Source organism: Girardinichthys multiradiatus, chromosome 13, assembly GCF_021462225.1.
Source record: "Girardinichthys multiradiatus isolate DD_20200921_A chromosome 13, DD_fGirMul_XY1, whole genome shotgun sequence".
NCBI lineage: Eukaryota > Metazoa > Chordata > Actinopteri > Cyprinodontiformes > Goodeidae > Girardinichthys > Girardinichthys multiradiatus.
This window is the reverse complement of record NC_061806.1, coordinates 42430725-42453594: the sequence shown is the minus strand read 5'-3', so window position 1 is coordinate 42453594 and position 22870 is coordinate 42430725. Positions and strand designations below refer to the sequence as shown.

General features: G+C 43.9%; 1 protein-coding gene across 1 annotated transcript; it reads right to left on the bottom strand.

Moving 5' to 3' along the window:
* Positions 1-13250: 13250 nt before the first annotated feature.
* Positions 13251-20950, bottom strand: LOC124879963 (enhancer of filamentation 1-like). Its single transcript, XM_047384825.1, has 6 exons — positions 20753-20950; positions 18880-18978; positions 17757-17894; positions 15383-16558; positions 14219-14308; positions 13251-14099 (listed from the first exon to the last, which is right to left on the bottom strand). The coding sequence occupies exons 1-6, from the start codon at positions 20810-20812 to the stop codon at positions 13590-13592; spliced, it is 2073 nt and encodes a 690-aa protein (XP_047240781.1). The 5' UTR covers positions 20813-20950; the 3' UTR covers positions 13251-13589.
* Between the last annotated feature and the right edge of the window lie 1920 nt (positions 20951-22870).

The following is a 22870-nucleotide window of genomic DNA, read 5'->3' as shown; positions in this document are numbered from 1 at the left end:
CCTGGTTGCATGTTGGATCAGATGTTGAGGAGAAACTGGACTTCAGAGACACAATATCAACATCTTCAATAACGGGCAGACTTGAGCCACTTGACAAGGGTGGAGGTAAAAACCTCCTCCTATCACATTCATCTTTAGGCAATGCAACAATTTTTCCCTCATGCTTTGCTTCTGGACATGAACTTTGTTGGTCTTTCCTCCCTGAAGCTCCCCCCTCTTTCCAGATGTCAGTCAGGAAACCACCACAATCCTTGTCCTCACCGCTGGCTTTGCAGCAATCCGAGCAGTGCCGTCTTGTATCCGCCGCTCCGCTGTAGTCTTGCCTGCACGCATCACAGCAGCGAAACCCTCCAGACGTGTGGGTCTGTAAATGCAGAACATAGTGGCACCAGAAGCGATGGATCTGCTTGCAGATCGGACATTTAAAAAACACTGGCGTTACAACTGCTGCGTTGCCAACCTGGGATACCAAGAATCCACGAATCGTACTTGGATCTCTGAACATTTTAGTGCAGCTGAGGGGCTTTCTGTCATGAATCCGTCGGTGCTTTTCAAACGTGCACGTCTTGGTGAACTCCTTGGAGCAAATTGAACACCTGAAGGTTTTGTCCTGGTTGGCAGCAGAGCGGGACTGTCTGTTTCTTCCCAGTTCTGTCTGCAGTGTCTCCACCTCATTAAGGTGGACTTTAAGGTGACAGATGAGTTCGGTTTTGTCCTTGAACGTTTCGTCACAACACGGGCAGCGAGCATCCGGAGCCACGCTGTGGACTTTTGAATGCAGCTTGAGTTGAGAGAGCTTAGAGAAGTTCTTGGCACAGATGGAGCATCCATACGGTTTCCGGCCCGCGTGAAGCCGTTTATGGAGCGTGAACGCCGAGATGTGGCGAAAAGAGCGCAAACAGAAAGAGCATTGGAGGTTTTTCTTCTCTATCTTCTTCTTCTGGAGACGATGGCAAATTTTAGGTCCAGACGGAAAATTTGTCTTTATCTGACTTTCCTGATTTCCAAGTTGGACATTGAAAGTTTCATCACAGGAACTGGAGAAAGCAGGATTATCCCAAAACGAGCAGATCCGAGGTTTCTTTGCTTTTTTATTGCCAGCCCAGTGCGTTTTACTCCTCCGTCGTCTCTTCCGTATCGTTTTCCTCGGAGCAGCTGAGGAAACTGATTCCTGAAAAGATTTCTCCCTCTCAGACTCATTCCCGATACCTTCTGTATCCATGAAACAGGAAGCTTCATCTTCCACCTTTATTGTGAAAACATTTCTCTTTTTTCCCCGCCTGACGTTGGATGTTTTGCTAATTTTTCCATCCTCAAGAGCTGCTGCATCCCGTTTACATGACTGATCCTCATTACATTCCAGGATTTTATGATCTGCTGAGTCTTTCTTTAATGTTTGTCTCCTTTTCCGTCCCGTTTGCCTTTTTGTGGCCCTAACCTTGGAGTAAACTTTCACAGAATCATCCTTCGGACTGGATGTTACTCCTTCAATCTGGTGCAGATTCATCATTCCTCGTCTTTCTGCAGCCGTTCTAGTTTTACCTCCGGATTTTGTCGTGTTGCTTTTATCCTGAAATAAAGACCTCAGCTCGGGTTTTTCCCTATCAGGCTCTTTCTTAGCTTCAGTATCCAATAAACAGGAAGCTTCGTCTTCCATCTTGATTGTAAAAACATTTTTCTTTCTTCCACGCTTCACATTTGATGTTTTTCCATCCTCAGGAGCTCCTTTAACCCAGACATGAAGAAGATCTTCATCAGATTCCAGGATTTTAGGTCCTGCTTTCATGTCTTTCTTTAACATCCGCCTCCTTTTTCGTCCCATTTTCCTTCTTGTGGTTATCACCTTGGAGTTAACTCCCAGGAAATCACCCTTTGGATCACACGTTCCTTCGATCTGCAGCAGATTCATTCTACTTGATTCGGGGCGTTCTGGAGTCCTACCGGTTTGACCTCCTGAATCCATCGTGCTGTTTCTATCCTGAAGAGAAGATCCATCTTTCATCTTCCTTGTAGAAACATTTCTCCTTCTGCTGCGTCTGAAGTTTGATGTTTTTACATCCTCAGGGGGTTCTGTATCTCTGTCATGTTCTTCTTTGGATTCCAGGATTTTAGGTTTTGAAATTAAGTGTTTCTTTTTTGGTCTCCCTTTTCGTTTTCTGGGCGTCATCTTGGAGTGAACCTCCAGAGAATCATCTTTCAGATCCGGCGTGATTCCATGAATCTGTATGAGATTCTTCCTTCTCCGTCCATTCACCTCTGATTCTGAGCTTTCCTGGGTCGCTCCGGTTTGACCTCTTGAGGCTGTAACATCTTCTGGTTTCTGGCCTTTTCCCTTCATCGTTGGTTCTTCTTGTCGGTTTAAACCCAAAGCGGGAGCAGGATGATTTGGAAAACCTGAACCTCCTTCATCAAACTCCGATGCTGGTTCTTCTTTTGTTTTTTTCCTTTTTCGTTTCACATTTCCAGGAACGGCTGCGCAGTCTACGGACAGACTGGCGTTTTTCCCCCGGCTTCTTTTTGTTTGTATGAATTTTGTTCTGTTTTCCGACATCGGATCCTGCTCAACTTCCCCCAACAAGTCTGCACCTTCCAGATTACCTTCTGCCTTCATGTTGCTGCCCTTAGAGGAAGCTCTTCTTCGGGAACCTTTTAAGTATCTAATTAACCATTCCTCGGCTGCTGAGATGGTTTTGTTTCCTAAAGTGCAGGATCTCCTGATTTTCCTGCATTTCAGTCCTTCGTCTGTCTCATCCAAGTTGTGGAGTCCTGGATTTTTCTTGTTTCTGCTCCTACGTTTTTCTGATGATCCACACACTGGTGGGAGGAAATGCTCCACATCTCCACCTGCTTCATCTCCTGCTGATCCTGCGGTGGCATCATCATCTTCTATCGGTTTCCTTCTCCTGCTGGAATGATTGTGAATGGGGGAAACATCCGACTGGTTTGTTGCAGCTTTCCAGACTGGTTCCGTCTTAATGTGGAAGTTTAAAGTTTGCACTATTATTTGTTTTCTGTGACTTCGACATTTAGGCTTGTTCCAGCTCTGAATCGGATCTCCGTCCTGCTTCTGGCTGAACGTGCCACACATCACATTCCGGTCATTCGTCTCCTCTTTAACATGGAAAGTTTTAGTGTGTTTTCCTTTCAGAATTGCTCTTTTTCGTTGCATGTTTGAGTTCTTTCCAGGTTCATTCAGGATGTTTGGTGCTTCAGCAGATGGAAACCAATCCCAAACGGATATTGGAGGTGTTTTTGTTTTATCTCCTCGTTTTCCCAGTTTTCTGTGGCTGGACTTGGGAAACACATCCAGTGTTTGATTTTGCGCCTGCAGAGAATCGGCTCCTGTTGGGAGCGGTACGGCTGTAGGATTTCTGTCCTTCCTGCGTTTCTTCATGCTCTGGGGTTGAGTTTCCGGTGCAGAGCTATTCCCAGCGGAGCCTGAGCTTCCACTTTGAGAGGACATCCGTTCTTCAGCTAACAAGGAAAGACCTGTGTCTGACTCAGCAGTGGTCTCAGCTGCAGTCGGAGCTGGCTGGAGATGTGTCACAGAATCCATCTTCCGTTTTCTTACAGATGAGACAACCAGACTCTGCGTTTCACTTTGTTTAACCATCTTCCCTTTTCCGATCCTATTCCGACCGGTTTTCTTCTTGAACGTGAGCTCCGGATTTTTGCCCCCTGTCAGATCCATGTGCGGTTTTTCCTCCTTGTTCTTGCAAGTAAAATTGGATCCTGATAATCCTCCACAAGTTTCATCCGAAGGATGTTTTTTCTTCCTACCAACTTTGGGAACTTTAGCTGCTTTTTTCCTGCGTTTGGAAGTTCGTTTTGGAACTTGTTCTCTGCTGTCAGGAGGGATTTTTGTTTCTTTCCTGACAAACTCTGAGCTGATTTCTCTGTACTCCTTCTGCTCGTCTGATGCTGGATTTAAACTGGAATTCGGATCGGATGGTCGGGAAAGATTTTGAGCTGTTTTCTGGATTTCAGGCTTGGATTCGGTTCTTCCAGCCCCAGGAGCGTGTTTTCTGCTCATGGAATTAAAAATGTCTTCCTTCAGGCTGGACTCTTCTTCCAGACTTAATCTCTGGTTTTCCCTGCGATCCCAACCCCTGGTTATTACTAACAGTTTGGCCATCTTCATGAGTGTTTTCTTCTTGTGCTTTCTGCCAGGCTTATGTTTCTGCAGCTCCAGCAGCTGGTGAAGAACTGAGTGGTAGATGTTTTCCTTGCTGCTCTGTCTGGTCTGTGATGAAGCTTGTCTTTCAGCATCTGTTCGGTCATTCGAAGGCTGGAGTTCATCTCTTTTCCAAACAGGCTGTAAATCCGTCTTGTGTTTGCAGGGAGGAGTTTCACCGTCTCCGTTTGAGTCACCGAGGAACCGTTTCTCTGCAGCAGCGACGTTCCCAGTAACAGAGAGTTCATCCAGGGGAAAAGCATGATCCGAATTCCTCCAGATGTTGTCCACTCTCCTAAGATCCGACCCATCAGTCCTCTGATCCTTGGACTCTTCAGTCTGAAAACACAATCAAGTTTATTTTTAATGTTTGTTTTTCAATCAGACAAATCATCTAAACTACGTCGAATGCAGATTCATGGACTCCTTTGATCCCTCACCTCTGATTCTGGGATTTTCTGAGCAGAACCTGAAGCAGCCTGCAGGTTCTGGTGCCCCGTCATTTCCAGTCTCCTCCCAACGTCGGATTTTTTCCTCTTAGTCAAACTGGACTCCAATACTGCAGGACCGTCACATCTTCCCTCCATGATTCTCTTCCTGAAAATCAGAGCAAAGTCAAAATAAAGAAATACGGAACATTTTAGTCTGATGGCTTCTGGTTGGTGTGTTTGCTTCACTGAGGAGAACTTCAGGTGTTTGTTTCATAGACAACATGAGAAATAAAATGTGTTTTTTTTACTGGACCAACATGTCTGATAGAATGACTCCATGTTTAATGTTTACATTTTGTGTTAATAATTTATATTTAGTGTTTCAAAGCTTCAATTTCTATTATTGTGTTTTACTCAAAGACAGAAAAACAGGGGTTAAAGGTCAGGATTCCTGGTGAGGACTAAAGTGTAGCCATTTATTAACACACGACTCAATTCCAAAATGTATAATTTACACCAACAGCTAAGCTCGAAAGTATTCACACCTTGGCAGATTTAGGCTTAAAATAATCTTTTCAATTTAAAAGAATGTTTCTTCTGACTGGAAGTCATGTGAACGTCTTGGAGCGACCCAGCAAGAGTCCGGACTTAATTCAGATCGGGAATCTGTGAAGGAATCTCAAGATTAGGGTGATGGTAACGGGGACTCCCAACGTCAAGGACTTTGAGCTCATCACCAAAGATAAATCAACAAAATACCAAAGGAAACATAGAAAAAGCTGCTCCGCTTTTTGAAGTAATGAAACATAAGGAAAAGTAATGAAAGAAAATGGTATAAATAATTGTCTGACAAGCATTTATAATAAAATGTAAATTAAAACAGTTATTTTTTCTAAATAATTCCTCACTTTACGTCTCAGAAACAAACTTCTTGGTTGAATAAAAATATTTTTAAGTCTAAAACTGAAAGGGGTATGAATAATTTCAGCCTTAACTGTACATAATTACTTTAAATGATCAGCTGCATGTGGAAGTTAATAACCACAGATTCCCACGCAGGAGATTTTAGCAATAAAATCAGGAAAATGTTCAGAAAAATCCGTTTTCTGAAAATCAGCTTTAAAACATATTTTTCTAGAGGAAATTTGCTCAGCAGATTGTGTTATTTATTGTGTTTAACTGTCTATGGCTTTGTGAGGTCTCATGAATACAGCATGAATATCATGCTGTACTCAGATGAGCCACAACATTATGACCACTGACAGGCTCAGTGGTCATAATGTTGTGGCTGATCCAGATCTGTGTGCAGCTCTCACTCAGATGAATCCTGGGTTTTCCCGCATTGGAGCGCCCCCTGCAGCCGAACCACAATGAAACCCTGTTGACCGATCAGAGCTTAAAGCAGGATTCTGGAGCGATCCGAGCCGTGCCGAACCGTGCTAAACCGGTCTGCCTGCTTCCTCTCGCCTCACACCGGCTGATTATCCTCATCTACTGCCCTAGATACGGATAAAACAACGACTGCATCCCTGCGTGTCCGTGGGTCTGCACAGAGAGATTTCCTGCAGGAGGAGCTACAGACGGGATGCCAGGTCCTGATGGAGAAAACAGCAAACGGTCCAGACAGGAAGATGGATGTTCCTGAAAGAAGTTGGATTTATCCAGATCCAGTTTTCAGTTCTCCAGATTCTCCTTCCAAGCAGCCAGAATTCCCAGGATCTTAATGAAAGGATCTTCAGAACTTCTGAAGGTATTTCTGAGTGTTTTCCTGAAATATCTGTGAATCAGAATCAAATTTAAGCCTGACTTTATGAGTCCATAAAAATAAAATGTGAGCATGTTTCACAAATAAAATAACACAAATGCCATCACAAAAGGAAATGAATGGGCTCCTGAAAGCACTAACCAAGGATGTGTTTGGAAAAGCGTTAAATGTGCAGATCTGGCAACCAGAGAAAGCCCCTCCCCCTCCCGGGACAAACCAACAGCTGACTATAAACACAACTTAACTCATGCATGAAAGGATGAAGAGCAGCAATGATTTAACTTGATGTAAACATTGATCAAGTGATCACATGTGACTGCATGAAAACAGGCGCTGATGCTGGACTGGATCACCTCCCTGTCACCATGGAAACCGCTGCACTTTATTAGTCTGCTGAGAAAGTTATGAAAACAAAAGAAAACACCATGATTTTAGAAAAATGAGTTGCAATAATTTCAATTATTTAGACACTGGCAGACATGATTATAGTTGCTATGAGGCTAATCATGTACTGAGTATGATTATACTATAGATACATTTAATAACTGGTCGAGGCTTGGGTTGCTTTGACACAGCAGCAGATGACATGTACCAGCAACTTGGATTGTGTTCCTCTCCACTCTTCCTCCAGATTCTGGGAGCTTGATTTCCAAACTGTCCAGGCCTTTTTCAGAAGGTAGGACGCTTCTGATGTTATCTCTGGTTCAGGCGTGTCTAAAAGAACATAAGGAACATAAGGAATGGGACAGTTGTAAACCTTGGCCTACATACGTATGAGTGTCGAGGCTCTGGAAACTCTCACTCCAGCTGCAGTTCACACCTTCTTAGCCTCCTTCACCCAAACCTTGAAGAGGCTTTGCTTCACAATCCTCATAAGGCTGCGCTTAACCCTGCTGGTTGTGTATGTTTTTCTACCACATGTCTTCCTTCCGCTCAACTTTTTATTAATGTGTTTAGATTCAGCGCTGTGTGAACAATCCATTTCTTTTAGCAATGACCCTCCTTATGGAGGATATCAATGTGGTAGAGGTCTTCCTAATAGTGATGGAGGTCATGTCAGAAAATGTATGTATGAACCTATTTTTTATTGTTCGGATGTAATATTGAAATTGCTTGAGAAAAAACAAATTTAGGTTTTTATCAACTGTAAGCCATAATAATCCAAATGAACAGAGATAAATACATTACAGGTTTCACTTGTTGGATTTAATTACTGATAATAAATAATGTTTTTGGTTATTTTATATTTACTGAGATGCATCTGTCCACCGGGTAAGGACAGTGGTTGGTGAGGAATATTTGTCATACTCTAATATTTATAATATAAAGTATTTAATAGTATGAGGAGACGTATGAGTTCTGATGGACTGGTAAACGGGTCCAGCACTATGCAGGGCTGCTGGTAACCAGACACTAGTCACAGTAAAGTCTGACTGCTACCTATCTGCATCCAACATTTAAGTCTTTTAGATAATAAATCTATTTTATTTCTATCATTGCGCGTTCAGCTTTAATCATTCACCAGCTTTGGACACCAGGTGGCAGCAGTGTGCTGAGGGAAACCTATCTGCAGGAGCTGGACTAGGAGGAAAACTACAAGGAAGTGCAACTTGTGGTTTTCTAGCAGATAGTTGTTTTTACTGATCAGATTTCTTTTATTCAAACATTTTACGAGAAAATAACCACACTGTCTCTGAGTCTCTTTCTCTGTCTGTAAACAATAGAATAGTGACTCACTGAGGTTATTTTAATTAGGCAGCCTAAACATGTCAATGATCTTCATTGACATCCAGATTAATCAAAAATATAACTAAAGGAGCCGTGTTGCTCTTGTCCTTTTGGTTCCTGCACCATCTGAAACATCTGGAAAATGATTCAAGTATTTTCAAAAACAGAAAAATAGAATGAAGAATATTCGAGACTTTATTTTCCCATCGCCAACGTAATAAATTAAACTATGTAGGCAACAACAGACCACCACAATAAAATGTGAAAAGTCTATAACTAATAATTTAATGCTGATGAATGAACTTGAGTCTTTTCATTTAGTTATATTTTATTTAAACAGCTTGTTGAGTTCAGATAAATTATCTGCATTTTCATAACAAACGTTATTTTGAGAGAAATGTTTTTAAAATCTTATTTTGACTTGAATGTGCAATGAACTCTGACCTGTTTCAGACTCTGCTGGAGGATTTTAAATGGCTGCCATAAATTATTGTGTCAGGCCTGAAAGGTTAAACTAATGCAGTGTGAGTAATTCTCACTGAACCAGTACAGCTGCGAAGGACGGATTCATCTCAGGCACAAAGTTCAGCAGGTTGTCCTGTTTATGCTTCCTGCCATCATGAAACATTGATCTGAAGGAAGGCTTGGTTTATTTCTCCAACCTGGTGAAACAGACATTTACAGCTCCTGGGCAAAATGTTTGCAATCACACAAATGTTGACAGTTCAACTTATTTTAGATGAATCCACAAAGTAATCAGATATGGATTAATTCATTGCAAAGAGTTTTATTAGTGTTAAAAGTACATTTTCTAGATAATCCTTGATTTGACTGCATTTATGCCCAGAATGATGAGCTAACTCAGTAGTCAGTATCGTCAGTAGAGGTGAGATGGTGAAACAGATCGACTGAAATCACAATCAACAGAGTGATCGCTATCCGAGAGGCGCACACGGAACTGTTGTCTTGTATCGACGGATACCTCCGAAGAAAAGCTGTAGCCATCGTGAGTTTACGCTAATCTAGCCTCACAGGCAGGAAACTGCTGTTGAAGAGCAGCTGAAACAGTTAACTGAATCATCAGGAACGTCAGGCTGAGAGAAGAAGATGCTGGAGATTTGTTACCACCAGGCGGGTGTGAGTGCATCTACATGAACAGTAAGGTAAAGACTTTTGGACAAAAGGGGCAGATGATTCTGATGAATCATCCTTTCATCATCTGGAGAAAAGCTGAGAGCTACCATATGTTCTGTGTGGTGCTAGCGGTCACGCATCCAGACCTAATCTATGTGTGGGGTTGCCTGTCCTCCAAGGTTGTGGACTTCCTTCCATTTCTGTTCTAGAGCCGGATAAAACGGGACCAAAATGTCCCCCAAAAGCAGCATGTTTCCAACAATCCAGAAACTCTTTGTTGATGAGCTGTAGATGTTCCAGAGCAATGGATCACCACATCACAAGACTAAAGTGATAAAGTGGTTCAAAGATCCAGAACACTGAGGTTTTGGACCTGTTTTCAGGAAGCTCCTCAGATATCAACCCTGCTGAGAACCTGGAGTCAAATCTCCAAAAGTAGGAGGGGAGATCAGAAGCCAACCTGCTGGTTTCAGCTGTAGTCTGTGGGAAGAAATGAATGGACCACCATCAGTGAAGATTTGGTCCGTAGGTTGATATCCAGCAGGTCCGAGAGGATCACAGACGTTATGAAGTCATGGGTTTGTAGGAACGTTGTGTCCTGCCAAACACATTCCTGAATTCTGGACACAGCAAACATCCAGAAACATTTATTCAACCTTGTTGAATAACTGGTTCCACATGAAGACATTTTACTGAAATGTTTTGTTTAAGAACCTCATGGCTTCTTTTAATAATTTAGAATAAATTTGGGGTTTACAGTTTAGAGTTTTGCAGATCTCTCTTCCCAACTACTGGAAAGATCCTAGACAAACCTCAATGAAAGTGGGCCGATGTTGAGCTGTACTGGTACCAACGGGGCCGCGTTTCCCCCAGATTTGGCTCATTTCATTTCCATCTGCAGCTTCTGGAGAGACAAAGCTGTAATTTCAGAGCCTGCAAATACTTTACAGGAAATGTTTGTGGTGAGCCGAGGAAACGGCAGAGACAGCAGAACTCCTCGGATGTTCTGTCCTGGAAGAACTGCCCGCTACCTTCCTGATGAGCTCTCTGCAGGTTTCCATCTCCTCAGCCTGACACCTGTTTGCTGTTTCTCAGCTCAGGCAGACAGGATCTCATCAGAAAGAATTGCTTGATTTGTGCAGATGTGGTGAAGACCTCCTACTTTAACTGCCAGGAGCTTCTACTGCTGAGTCCAGGATGGAGTGTCCTGGCTTGAGAGGATCAATTAAAGCTGCCAGGACCAAATTTCCACAGGTTTCTAACAACAACCAGAAGCTGCAGCTCTGACATGTTTAGTGCCACTGGACAACCTGAGAAATTAGGGGTCTACAGACAAAGAAGCAGGGTGCCTTTTAAACTGGTATTTATGTGTGGAGTAACCAGAACAACCAGAAGGAACCCAAGGACCAGTAACAATGTCGAGTCTTGATCTGGTCCTCATTTCTTTACATTTGAACACCGGTTCAAGGTGTTGCTGATGAAATGCACGGATAATCTTCAGTGTGAGCCCCTCTATAAAAGGAGTTTAGTGAATTTGCTGCTCTGGAGAAAGCAAGTACACAATGTCAAGCTGGAAAGACATCAGCAATGACCTTAACGCAGCAACTGTTGCTGCCCATCAACCTGGGAAGGGTTATAAGGTCATTTCCAAGCTATGTGAGAGCTTTTCTCTTGCTCTCGGTGGAAGACACACATGTTTTCTCTCTCTCCCTCCCTGCTGATCCCTGCTTCTGCTTTTTGTCTGTATTTTTCTCAGAGCCTCGTTTTGCATATCCTCCAAACTTGTAAATTATGGATTTGGTCAGCTGGACTCTCAACGTAATTGATCAAATTTTTTTTTTTCCTACGAGAAAACAGGGTAAAGGAGACCCTCTTCTCCAGGCGGGACGTTCTTCTCTGGAAACACAATGGATTCTTGGCAGCAGTGGAAGATTGTGTTCCTGACTACGATGTCGGTCGAGGACGTAGAAAATGTGTACATATTTGGACTTTTAATAACAGGATTCCTGCTTTTTAGAGTTGGTGGTTACCTGGCTCATCGAGTGATTTGCAAAACGTGGGCGGCTGTTCAAAGCTGCCTGCGATGTTAGATGGAGTCTGTAAAGCGATCAACACTCAGACTGAAAAGTTAAGAGAGCAGAATCACAAGCTGGACACGATTCTTGAACAGAATTGCAGCCGGGCAGCGGTTGGACTCAGAGGTTAAAGGATATAATCTTGGAGAAGTTGTACGTTCCAGATCTGCGGAAAATACCAGAAATTTGGCTATTTGGATTCGGAATTGAGACGTACAAGTAAAACTTTCACAACTACTTGAACCACAACTTTATTGTTTTTCTAAATCTGGCGTCCCAATGTGGCCTTGGCAACTTCTGCTAACTGGCTATCGACAAAATATCTCCTGGATGTTATATAAAGACGACGCTCTTCCCCAGCACTCCCCTACCAGATGTGTGCTGATAGGACTATGCAGCCGATTGATAAAACTTCCACCTCTCTTCTCAAGGACAATGGTGCTTCTATCAGTGTTGACAGTCTAATTCTTGCAAACACACTCAGACTTATATATATTCACACCCTCAAGATTCCACCGTAACCTTGATAAAACTTTACTTATGTGTGTTGCTTACCTCTGCTGAGGTTTTTTGTACAATTTCAGACTCTATTCTGCTAAGACCCAGCTTTCTTAGACAACAATGGACTGTTATTACTTAGTTCAACTTCAGTACCAGTAAAAGCAATATATTATTAGCCCTGAAAATGTGGATTAAAGCTGTTTTGAACCAGTGACTCAGCTTCCTTAGTTAGAATTCATTGAAATGATGAGACTATCAATATTATCATCTTCTTTTAGCATAAGATGCTTTATTATTAAGAGTGGCTTGGAACCAATTTCTACCAGTAAACTTGGAAGGATTATTAGTATCATTTGATTTGTTTTTCAGTGTCTGTATCTGTTTATTTTCTTTGTGATTGAATTGTAATTGTTCTTCCTCATGTACAGCGCTTTGAATGTCTTGTTACTGAAAAGAGTTATATAAATAAACTTACCTTACCTTTTATTCTACAGTAGAAAAACATCTTAGTCAGCTGCCATCAAGGTGTTGCAATGGTCCAGTCAAAGTCCAGATCTCAATCTGATAGACATACTCTAAAGGGACCTTCACACAGAAACCTCAATGAAGTGAAGCAGCATTAGAAAGTTGAGTGGACCAGAATTTCTTCACAATGTGAGAGACTGACAGAAAACTATTGCTCCTGATGGAGGTTCTACAGGCTGAAGGAGGTTCTACAGGCTCCTGATGGAGGTTCTACAGGCTGAAGGAGGTTCTACAGGCTCCCGAAGGAGGTTCTACAGGCTGCTGAAGGAGGTTCTACAGGCTGATGGAGGTTCTACAGGCTGATGGAGGTTCTACAGGCTCCTGATGGAGGTTCTACAGGCTGCTGAAGGAGGTTCTACAGGCTGCTGAAGGAGGTTCTACAGGCTGATGGAGGTTCTACAGGCTGCTGAAGGAGGTTCTACAGGCTGATGGAGGTTCTACAGGCTCCTGATGGAGGTTCTACAGGCTGAAGGAGGTTCTACAGGCTGCTGAAGGAGGTTCTACAGGCTGATGGAGGTTCTACAGGCTGCTGAAGGAGGTTCTACAGGCTGATGGAGGTTCTACAGGCTGCTGAAGGAGGTTCTACAGGCTGATGGAGGTTCTACAGGCTCCTGATGGAGGTTCTACAGGCTCCTGATGGAGGTTCTACAGGCTCCTGATGGAGGTTCTACAGGCTCCTGATGGAGGTTCTACAGGCTCCTGATGGAGGTTCTACAGGCTCCTGAAGGAGGTTCTACAGGCAGATGGATCAGGGAATGGAGTGTTCTTCCTTAGTTTTCACACTCAGCACATGAACTATAAACCTAACATGATTTGCTTTTCCACAGATTCCAGCAGAACCACATGATCTTCATCGTGTTGACCACTAAACATTGTTTCCTTGAGGGTCTCAGTAAGGTCAGAAAAGACGACACCGGTTTCGTTAAGAAGAGTTGTTTACTTCGTGGCAAGCTCCACAAACATGATTTACAAAGAAACGCAGCAACAGAACAACCAGATGAAGATGGAAACAATGAGCTCATAAGGTGCCTTATATGCATCAGGAATGTTATGAAAAATGTCCACAAAATCCTACAGAGACACCATAGGTGCATCTACGGTTATATTCAGTCCATAATATAAAACTGTCTACACAAAAAATAGCAAATATTTACAGAACCGACTATTTACAGAACATGATGGGGAGCAACATATATATACCACAAATATATAGATTTGTAAATCCTGCAGGTTGATGCAGAAATGTTGAAGAGAAATCACAGAGTGGCCATCTGCAGCAGCTGCTCTTTGAACTGCTGCGCGTGGTGCGACAGATTTGTGACCCGGTCCACCATCTCTTGGATGGCGCCGGTGTTGGGGTAGTTCAGAGCGGCCGTTTTGGTGGCCGCCACCACCGTCTTTAGCAGGTCACACAGAACATTACTGGAGTTCATCACCCTGTTGGCCACCTCAGGGGCGGAAGCTTGCCTGGACAGCGTGTCCCCGATGAAGACCAGTTTGTGCGCGCTGAGGATGACGAACTTGCTGTGTGCGACGAAGATGCGTGGAGGTTGGCCGGCCCTGACGCCGGCGAAGAAGGCGTCCACGGCGCTAAGCAGAGTGGAGAAGTGCTGTTCGCACTGGGTCGAGTAGAAGCCGAGCAGCTGGCGGTCCCGGGGGGACACTCGGGTGGAGGAGGAGTGAGAGGGGGAGGAGCCTATCCACTGCGTGATGTCATTCTCCACAGGTTTGATCACTTCCTGCTCCAACTTCATAAACTGATTGATCTGAGGATGAAAGAATCCAGACTCAGAATTATTTACAGGAATAACGTTTTATTTGAACAAAGTTTTATTTTTCCTGGGTTTATTTCAGGCTCTGAGACGTCCAGGTGACTTAATCTCACCTGTTCCTGACCCAGCTGAATCTGACTCTGCTTGATGATGTTCTCCTTCTCCAGCAACTCCTTCTGCTGACGTTCAAAGTCCTCTTTGCCCTTTGGAGAGAAACACATCAACAAAGATAAGGATTTTTTTATAATAACAATTGTTTGGCATTATTATAAAAAAGTATTATTTTGCTGTAATTTCTGACACGCTGACTGGTAAAATTCAGTTAAGGTCATGGAAAACATGCAGCGGCAGCGTTATTCCTGACCATCCAGATGATGATGACATCCATTGCATTTAGCCTCACCTTCTCTGTCTTCTCCATCATCATGATGTTCTCACCAGTCTGCAGAACCTCCAGCAGCTCAGGCCCTAAAATCTTTACCAGGTATTGAAGGTTTGGCTGAATGTATTATTTGAAACTTAGTTGCACACAGTTCTACTCGAGCACTACTGAACATCTGGGTTCACAAGGAATCCTGTCTGACCTCATCTACCAATCTGTTCATCTCCACTGTAAACCAGATAGGGCTTACAGGCGATCCCTGATGTGCTCCCACCTCCGTCTCAACGTCCCTGTAGATGTCCTCCACCATCCTTCCATACTTTAAATATAAACACCTCTTAGACCGATTTAAAATAGGGTTCTACAGCAGAAGTCTGACATTTATTACTAAACTGCACACAGTGACTATTCAATCACTTATGAATTTATTGATATTTATTGATGCTTTCGTGTAAACGATACTGGAAATGTTTGGACTTTTCAGAGATCATTAATTGGAATTTATCGTCATCCCGACCACGCCTGGTTTCCATTTTAGAACCTGAGCTGCTAGAGTGTCAGAGTGATGAAGACATCATGATGATGGAGAAAGTAGACCAGAGTGAGAAGAAGCTGTTATAAGCTCAACCAGCATCACCCTGAGTAGGATGAGAATCTGCATATCTTGGACATGATATGAGAAAAACAACGGAGCGGCCATTTTTATTCCGGGATTATTTGATGTAAAAATGTATCATTTTCAACCAAAGGTCTCATGAATTATGATTGCTGAACAATAAATTAGCTTTACTGTTTGTCCTCTAGTTAAATCATATTCCAAGGAGCCAACGAGGAGTTGATTTTAAATGAGCTGAAAGTGTCATGACTTCAGTCCAGCCTGGCGTTCCTGTTTTACCTGCAGGTGGACGTAATCGTAGTCCTCCATCCAGCTCTTCACACACTTCTCGCTGTTGTTCATGTTGTCCTTGTCTTGGTTGGGATGAACGGGGAAGGCTTTAGTCTGGCCACCGTAGTTCTCTGTATCTGAGGACGGAGAAGTGAGCGGATGCACGTGGTTTTCCTCCAGTGAGCTCCCGACGGAGAAAGTACCGTCGGGGTGCGCTCGTCTGAAGAGCAGCTCAGCGTTGCTGCCTATCGTTGAGGCCAGCTGCTTGGTGTCGTCAGGAACAGTCCTGGAGACCATGACGAAGCGGTCCAGGTCGTCGCTCTTGTTGTGGTGCTGTCTGGATGAAGCCAGGGCGTTCAGAGCCCAGCTGCTGTTCTCCAGAGCTTGGCAGGTCTGCACAAGGATCTGCTGCGAGTCCTCCAGGCGTCCCAGCTGACGTCTGAGCTTACTGTGCAGGCTGGAGTCTGACAGAGATGTGGCGTTTGCTGCGGCTCCTTTTCCGAATGCCGTAAAGTCCCCCAGAGCAGCTCGGACTTTGTCCAGCACTGTGCGCACATCGTTGGCGTGGCGCTCCATGAAGGGAAAAGTCCTCCAGTGGGTAGAAGATGCCATCGATTGTAAGGCTCCAACAGAGAGTTCCACTGCTTGCTGTAGGCGGTACAACCTTTGCACGGCAGCGTCCACATCCAGAAAGAGGCGTCCCTCGGAGCTGGAGCCCATGGAAGAGGAGGAGGTGGACATGCTGCTTCGCGTGCTGCCGGTGCTGGAGAACGACAGGCGGTTCACGCCGTCCGTCACATCCGCCACGGTGCGAGCGTCCTGAGCGGGAATATCATAGATACCTTTGCTTCCATCCCGGTCAGCAGAAGAGCTTTTTAGCTGGAGAGGCTGCATGCCTCGCGGGAAGTCATAAACATCCCGCTGAGAGTCCGCTCCAGAATGAAGGGCGGGAGGAGGAACGTCGTAGATGCCCTCGTTGCCGTTGGTGTTTGAGTGTTGGTGATGGGCAGGGGGCTCGGCGCTGGGGGGGAAATCGTAATGAGAGTGGGGGCCGTGAGAAGGTTTGGTGAGGACGGGAGGAGGGACGTCGTAGATGCCTTCCTGATTGTGCTTGTGAGGCTGTGGGAAGTCATAGTTTCCCTCCTGAAGGTCTGCGTTGGTCCTGCAGGGCAGCACTGAGTAGACCTACGGAGGAAGGAGAAAAAAGAGGGTTAACATTCAGACATCAGGACAACACACACACACACACACACACACACACACACACACACACACACACACACACACACACACACACACAGACACACACACACACACACACACACACACACACACACACACAGACACACACACAAAACTTTATTTTAGGCCTAAAAAGTTACATTTTTGGTTTTCTCCAATTTTTCTGTAATAAACAGGATGTCCAAATAAGTAATTTATTATTTTATATTAAATGTTTGTTACATCTTATCATGTTTTAAGAAAAACTGATCAGTATCAGTGCAAAACCTTTTTTTTACTGAAGGAAAAGGTCCAAAAACATTCCCAACTTTGTTTTGTGCAAACACAGCTGAATGCCTCAAAGCAGCAAACTGCACATTTTCTGCTTTTACCGTCGTGATCTATAATCTGGTGGAAGCAGCAAGGGTGTACTTAGTTTCACACCGCTTGGCTCCGTTGTTTAATAAATAATGAAGGTGGAAGCTGCCGTTTGCTTTGTTCACTTGAAGTTTGACCGGATCAGCTTCAGTATGTTCTGATAAAGGGTGTACTTTCTTTTTACAGTGATTGGATCTGTGGGAGTTTCCACCATTAATCGGGATAATTAAAGAAAGTGAAAGACTAACCAGAAGGCATGGATTTTATATTTGAAAAACCTTAAAGTTTCGTCCTTCGATTTGTTGCAGCAGCAGCGCTGAACATGTGTCCAAGTGCCACAAAGCATTATGGGAGCTCAGCAAAAATGAATAAAACGGTGCACTTCACAGCTAGATGGGCCCCAGCAAACTGTAATTAGGAGCAACGTAAATAACAGGTCCCAGAGAACTCCAGGTTATTCCAAACAAACTGCTGGCTGTCCGAACGCCGCTGCAGGAATCTCTGGAAATAGGAGCGTTTTTCCTGCTGCAGTTCAAACACAAAGCCACACACTCAGTGGGTTCTGTTCAGCTCCGCTGGCAAGCAAAGCTTTAATTTAGACCAGCCACAAGAACACCATAAATATGTCCTTTGACGCATTATTCATTTAATGGAGAAAATCAGGAGAAATCTGAGGAGCTGCGTCAATAAACAGTTTTCAGCCTCCTTGATTCGGTTTTATTTGACAGAAATGAGTCGGGTGCCAGGCTGATGTGCCATGGAGTTAGACTTTCCCCTCACTCACCCCTTGGGAAGAAGGAGGAATGTCATAAACGCCTTGTGTCCGGAGGTCCATCTGGGCTGGAGGAACGTCGTACACTCCTTGATTTCTTGCTCCACCCTGCTGAGCTGGAAACATCTGACCAGGAGGAATATCGTACACCTGGAACACAGAAGTCACACGCAGCATTACAATCAGACAGGAAGGTCCGATTTGTTTGGGCCAAACCAAAGCCCGTTATTGATCAGGAAGGGGGGAAAAAACCAGAGTGGAACCGTCGGTATCCAGCAGCAACAGAAAATGTTCCACGAATAATCTGTTTTTTGTTCTGCAGCCACGGTGCCTAAAGGCTAACACACATTCCCTAAGAACAGAGAACCAGAACCAAGTTCCTTCTGAACAGGACTTCAGAAGAACATTTCCAGAATTCCTGGAAATGTTCTCATGATCTGTCCCTCTGCTGCATGTCCACGACAGGACTATCTGTTCTCAGACGCCATTACAGACCAACCTTCTGGCCAGAAGATGCATCAGCAACAAGCTGCAGGAACAGAACGATGTCATGTTGTTTTTCTGTCCTGCAGAGGAAGCATTGACCTTTACACTTTTCCACATTTAGTCATGATCCAACTACAAACATCAGTGTTTTATCGGTATTTAATGTGATAAGGATTCACTACTTGAAATTTGACTGACTTGTTTATTTCATCTTGATACACAGAAATGGTTTCCATGCAGCTGCTGAGAAGATTTGATCAGATTTCCATGTATTTGTTGCAGGCAGATATTAAAACAGAACAAACACTTCAAGACAAAACAAATAATAAGAAAGTAAATAACAGAGCTGTGGGATTTTAGAAGCAGGTGGTGATCATCATGTCTCGGAATCAGAACCAGCAGGTAGGCTGATCAGAACATAAAGAATGCTTCAACGTTTGTTCTGTTGATGCTCATCTTTTTTCTTGTTTAGTTGATGATGTGGAGCAGATATGACCCTGATTGACACATCTGCATGAAACCCAGGTGCATCGCGTCTGTTTTTGGCTCTAGTGACTTTGTTAGATGCTGTGGTGGTTGGATGGTGGATCTACAGTAGGAACAGCTGGTAGAACGGGTCATGATGCTGTAATGGGAACATGACACCTACCCCTTGTGATCTGCTGGGTGGGACGTCATACAGGTCCTGCTGGTTGTGTTGTCCGGGGCTGTAGGAGTAGGACTGGCCCACTCTGGTTGGGGTCACCACCTGTTGGACCACAACAAGGACAGAGATGCATAATGAGAGCTGCTGTCTGAAACAACAATAACAACTCCTGGCTGAACATTTCAGCACCAGCTCTCAGACCCGTGTCTGTTACAGTGCTGCTGCTCTTTAGTTGTTTTGGCTGCTTCTCATTCCTCGTCCCTCAGCAACCCTCAGTAATTACATTTGAGGCAGATATTTCCTGAGAACATCCTCCTTCTCCAGGAATCAGGAAGCCGAGTCATAAACAGACGCCTGCAGCTGCAGAGCAAACATTTCAGCTCAGTAGAGGTTCATCTAAGCTCTCTGCTCTACATGCTGCAAAGCTCAGACCTGACAACCTGCTGGGACAGACTGCCAACCAGACCATTAAAGAGGTGATGTTAATGCTGCTTTCTCCATCCCAAAACCAGTTTAGATCTGTCTGAGATCATTGTCCTGTTGGAACAAAGTTTCAACCATCTAGCTGCAGATTTGAAGAATTATTTCTTCATTAATCCATTCATTTTGTGCCATGCACCAGTACCACTGACAGCAGAACAGCCCTCAGCATGATGCCACCACCTCCCTACTAAGAGGTGTGAAAACCACACACTGAGTCCTCCCCTGGCTTCACTCTGGACCCTGTGGCTACCAGTCTTGGGTTTTTCTGAACATCTAAACCAGTTTGCTTTGTCCTGAGGAGGGCAGCTTGTGTCAGATGATTAAAACCTGGATAGAACCAAGTGTTTTCCAACAGGACAGTGATCCAAACTGGTTTTGTCCCTTGGAATGGTCCTCTAAAAGCTTCAAACACTTTGAACTTTGCTTTAAAGGTTGGGTTTGTGTCAGGAAACCAACCGTTTTTAGTTAGAAGTAGGGTTTGATAAATTATTATGAACTTTCTTCTTAGTTGCACTTGACCAACATCAAATGTGCACCAATTCTTAAAGACCGTATTCATAACAACGCTGTTCTGATTGAGGAGGACCTGAGCTAACAGTTCTATGGTACTAAAACCCAACCCAGAGGTTCTGTCCTGTAAAACGCTTCGCATTCGTTCAGCCACGATAATCTGAGCTTCGCCACAGTTTACTCTCAGAGAAGTAATGAGAGGACCATATTTCCTCTTCCTTTTCTCTTATCGATACGATCTAGATCAGAGGCAGTTAAAGTCCATCTGATTGGTCAGTTTTACAACCCGCCACAGTTTGAATCTCACAGCCTAATAAATATCTCAACCAAGTACAACTTTCCTGTTTAAAAATAATAGGACACGTTGAAGTTATGAAGACGACTACGATTCGATATATTGTGCAGCTCTAGTTTTAAAGCAGCAAAAGTTAAACCAGGTTGTTTTCAGCTGATGCTGTAAGTTTTATTTGAACGTTATTTATGAGGCTGTTTGAGTTTCAGCCACAGGCTGCGCTGGAAAATAAGACTGTGTGAAATAACTGAGGTTAAACGTTCATAACTAAACAAAACTTTGAGCAGCTGGAAGTCATTAGAGGAATACAATCAAATAAAACTTTAGCTCTATTTTATTTAAAGCTGTACATTGAATCCAATAAGGACAGTTTCATGATCAGAACGTTCTGTCTGCTCAGATAATCAGTCCAGATTCCCTCAAACCAGAGTATTTCTGCTGCAGGAAATAAAGAAGCTTTAAGACTTTCTTACTCTGTGAGGAAGAAGGAATTTAGTAAAGTTTTGTGATTAAAACCCGGATAAGAAATTCCAACACTGCATGGTTTCCCTTTCATGGATGACATCTTTGACCCTGTTAATGTTTTCTCACCTTTTTCTCCTCCTTTCCCTTCAGTGCTAACCAGCTCCTCCACCTCCTTCTCCTCAGCATCGTCTCATATCCACTAACAGCAGAGCAACAGACCTTCAGAGAGAAGCCAGGAATGCTGGGAATGTCTTTCCAGAGCTCATTCCTCCTCCTCTGCCCCCACTACTACCAGCACCCTGGATGGAGCAGTGCTGGGAAACAGGAACCATGCGTTTGACTTCTGTCACTGTGCCGTCGGATAAATGCCTAATATAATCTCTGCTGCCGGGTGGGGGGTGTTTCCTGAAGCATGACCTCAGAACGGGATTAACACTTCTGAGGAAAGTTGGGCTGGATCACCGAAAGGACCGACATGAAGAAATGGAAAAAGACGGGAGCAGAAAACGAGACTCCATCTATGGAAAGGAATTCCATTCATCTGAACCGGAGTCTGGATAACGCTGGTCCATATGTTTCCTATAATTCCCATCTGAACACAGTGATTTCAGGGGTTCATAGCTGGAATTTCTTTCTGAGCATGAATCATGCAGCGAGCATGCAGAGTCAGAGATAAAACCTACACACACACACACACACATATATATATATATATATATTACTATTACTACTAGTACTTCACAATACTCCAAGTGTAAACTGACTTTATGTTTTTTTCTCAAATCATTTTTCTGAGCGATGTGTTAGAAAAGTGTTTATGAGCACTGAGGCACATTTCTTAGCATTCAGCTTGTTTCTCATGGTTCCGTTTTCAGTAGAACTTGTAGGATGTTAAAGAACCCGGAGTTGGATCAGAAAACAAACCCAAGCAGGTCCACCGGGTCTAGTCCCATGACTGTTGCTATAAACACATCTTACGGTGTTCATCAAGTTCACTAAAAACTGAAAACTTCTCTATTGACAATACTGGGCCTGCTTGGACCTCAATATCTTATCCGTCCTTCCAGCAGAACCATCATTTAAAGTTTAAATGGGTCCCAAAAAATTGGACTTTAGTTATCACTTTTGATCCATTTTCCAGGTTCCAGTTCTGATCCCGTTCACTTCCCATTAGACGTCATCCCTGTCTGTTTCTGTATGAACTGGACCTGAAGGTTCTGTTTAACCTGTCAGATAGTTGGAGGTTAAATTCTTGCTTGTCTGCCTCTGATGTGCTGCTTGGAGCTCCACTGCAGCATCCTTCAGTATTTCCTTATGAACATATGGATCATGTCTGGTTTCTGTTGCTGCAGGTTCAGCCTGAGAGAAACAATGAAAGGATGGTGGGACGCAGACGGCAGCGACGTGTCCAGCTTTGGGTTGCCATCAGAGGCTCTTCTCTGTCCCGTCTCCTCCCGGGTGCTGCTGTAGCTGCCGGCGGCTAAATATTGACTGCATCCCATGAGGTAGGACGGCGGCAGAGGGAAGACCTCACCAAGAGCTGCAGGGCCTGCTCCACGATCAGGTCTGAACGAGTGCCGGCGGCGTTAAGCAGTCGACTCGTTAACACTCCCACCTGCTGCGCAGAGTGACTGGAGGCTCTCTCAGCAGAGGTGTGTTTGCTCTGGATCCTCACAGACTCCGGTTCAGGCAGGTAGATCTTTCCAGAGCTAATTCTAGGACATTTAATGGGTCGCATGACATCAGCAGCTACATCATGTTTTATTCCCTTATGTATCCTTGACCACTGAGCTGCAACGCTAACACTGTCTGAAGACTTCATTTAAGCTTTGCTGCAGAGTCCAAACAAAAGGGCATAAAACAGGATCCATAACCCAGTAAATATGTGGTGGATAAAAACCACTGCTGGGAGAACATAAGAAATCAGTCGGTCTTTTAAGCAAAAAATAAAGTAAAGAATAATTTCATTTAGCAGCTAATCATAGATATCAGGTGACTAAATATTTATCCAAAACGAAGGTTAGTTAATATTAAGGTAAATAAAATGAACCTTGTGCTGTCCTACAGATTTGTCTTCTAAGAGGACTGATCTTCTTGATGAGTTCTCCAGATCTCCTGGAGCTCTTTCACAGTTTTTGGGCCTTTTACAGCTTATTTGTCCTCAGTAACTAAATGACTGATTTATTCTATTGTTTGATGGTTCAGGTTTCAGTGCATTCAGGTAAATTAAGGATTCGCAACTTT

What these genes read in the sequence shown, in the direction of transcription:
- LOC124879963 (XM_047384825.1), bottom strand. Translation starts at nt 20,812, where the DNA reads ATGCTGAGGAGAAGGAGGTGGAGGAGCTGGTTAGCACTGAAGGGAAAG. An exon ending in TTCCTCCTTCTTCCCAAGGG is followed by an intron (nt 16,559 to 17,756) that starts GTGAGTGAGGGG and finishes CTTCCTCCGTAG; the next exon opens with GTCTACTCAGTGCTGCCCTG. An exon ending in ACGATTACGTCCACCTGCAG is followed by an intron (nt 14,309 to 15,382) that starts GTAAAACAGGAA and finishes TTCTCTCCAAAG; the next exon opens with GGCAAAGAGGACTTTGAACG.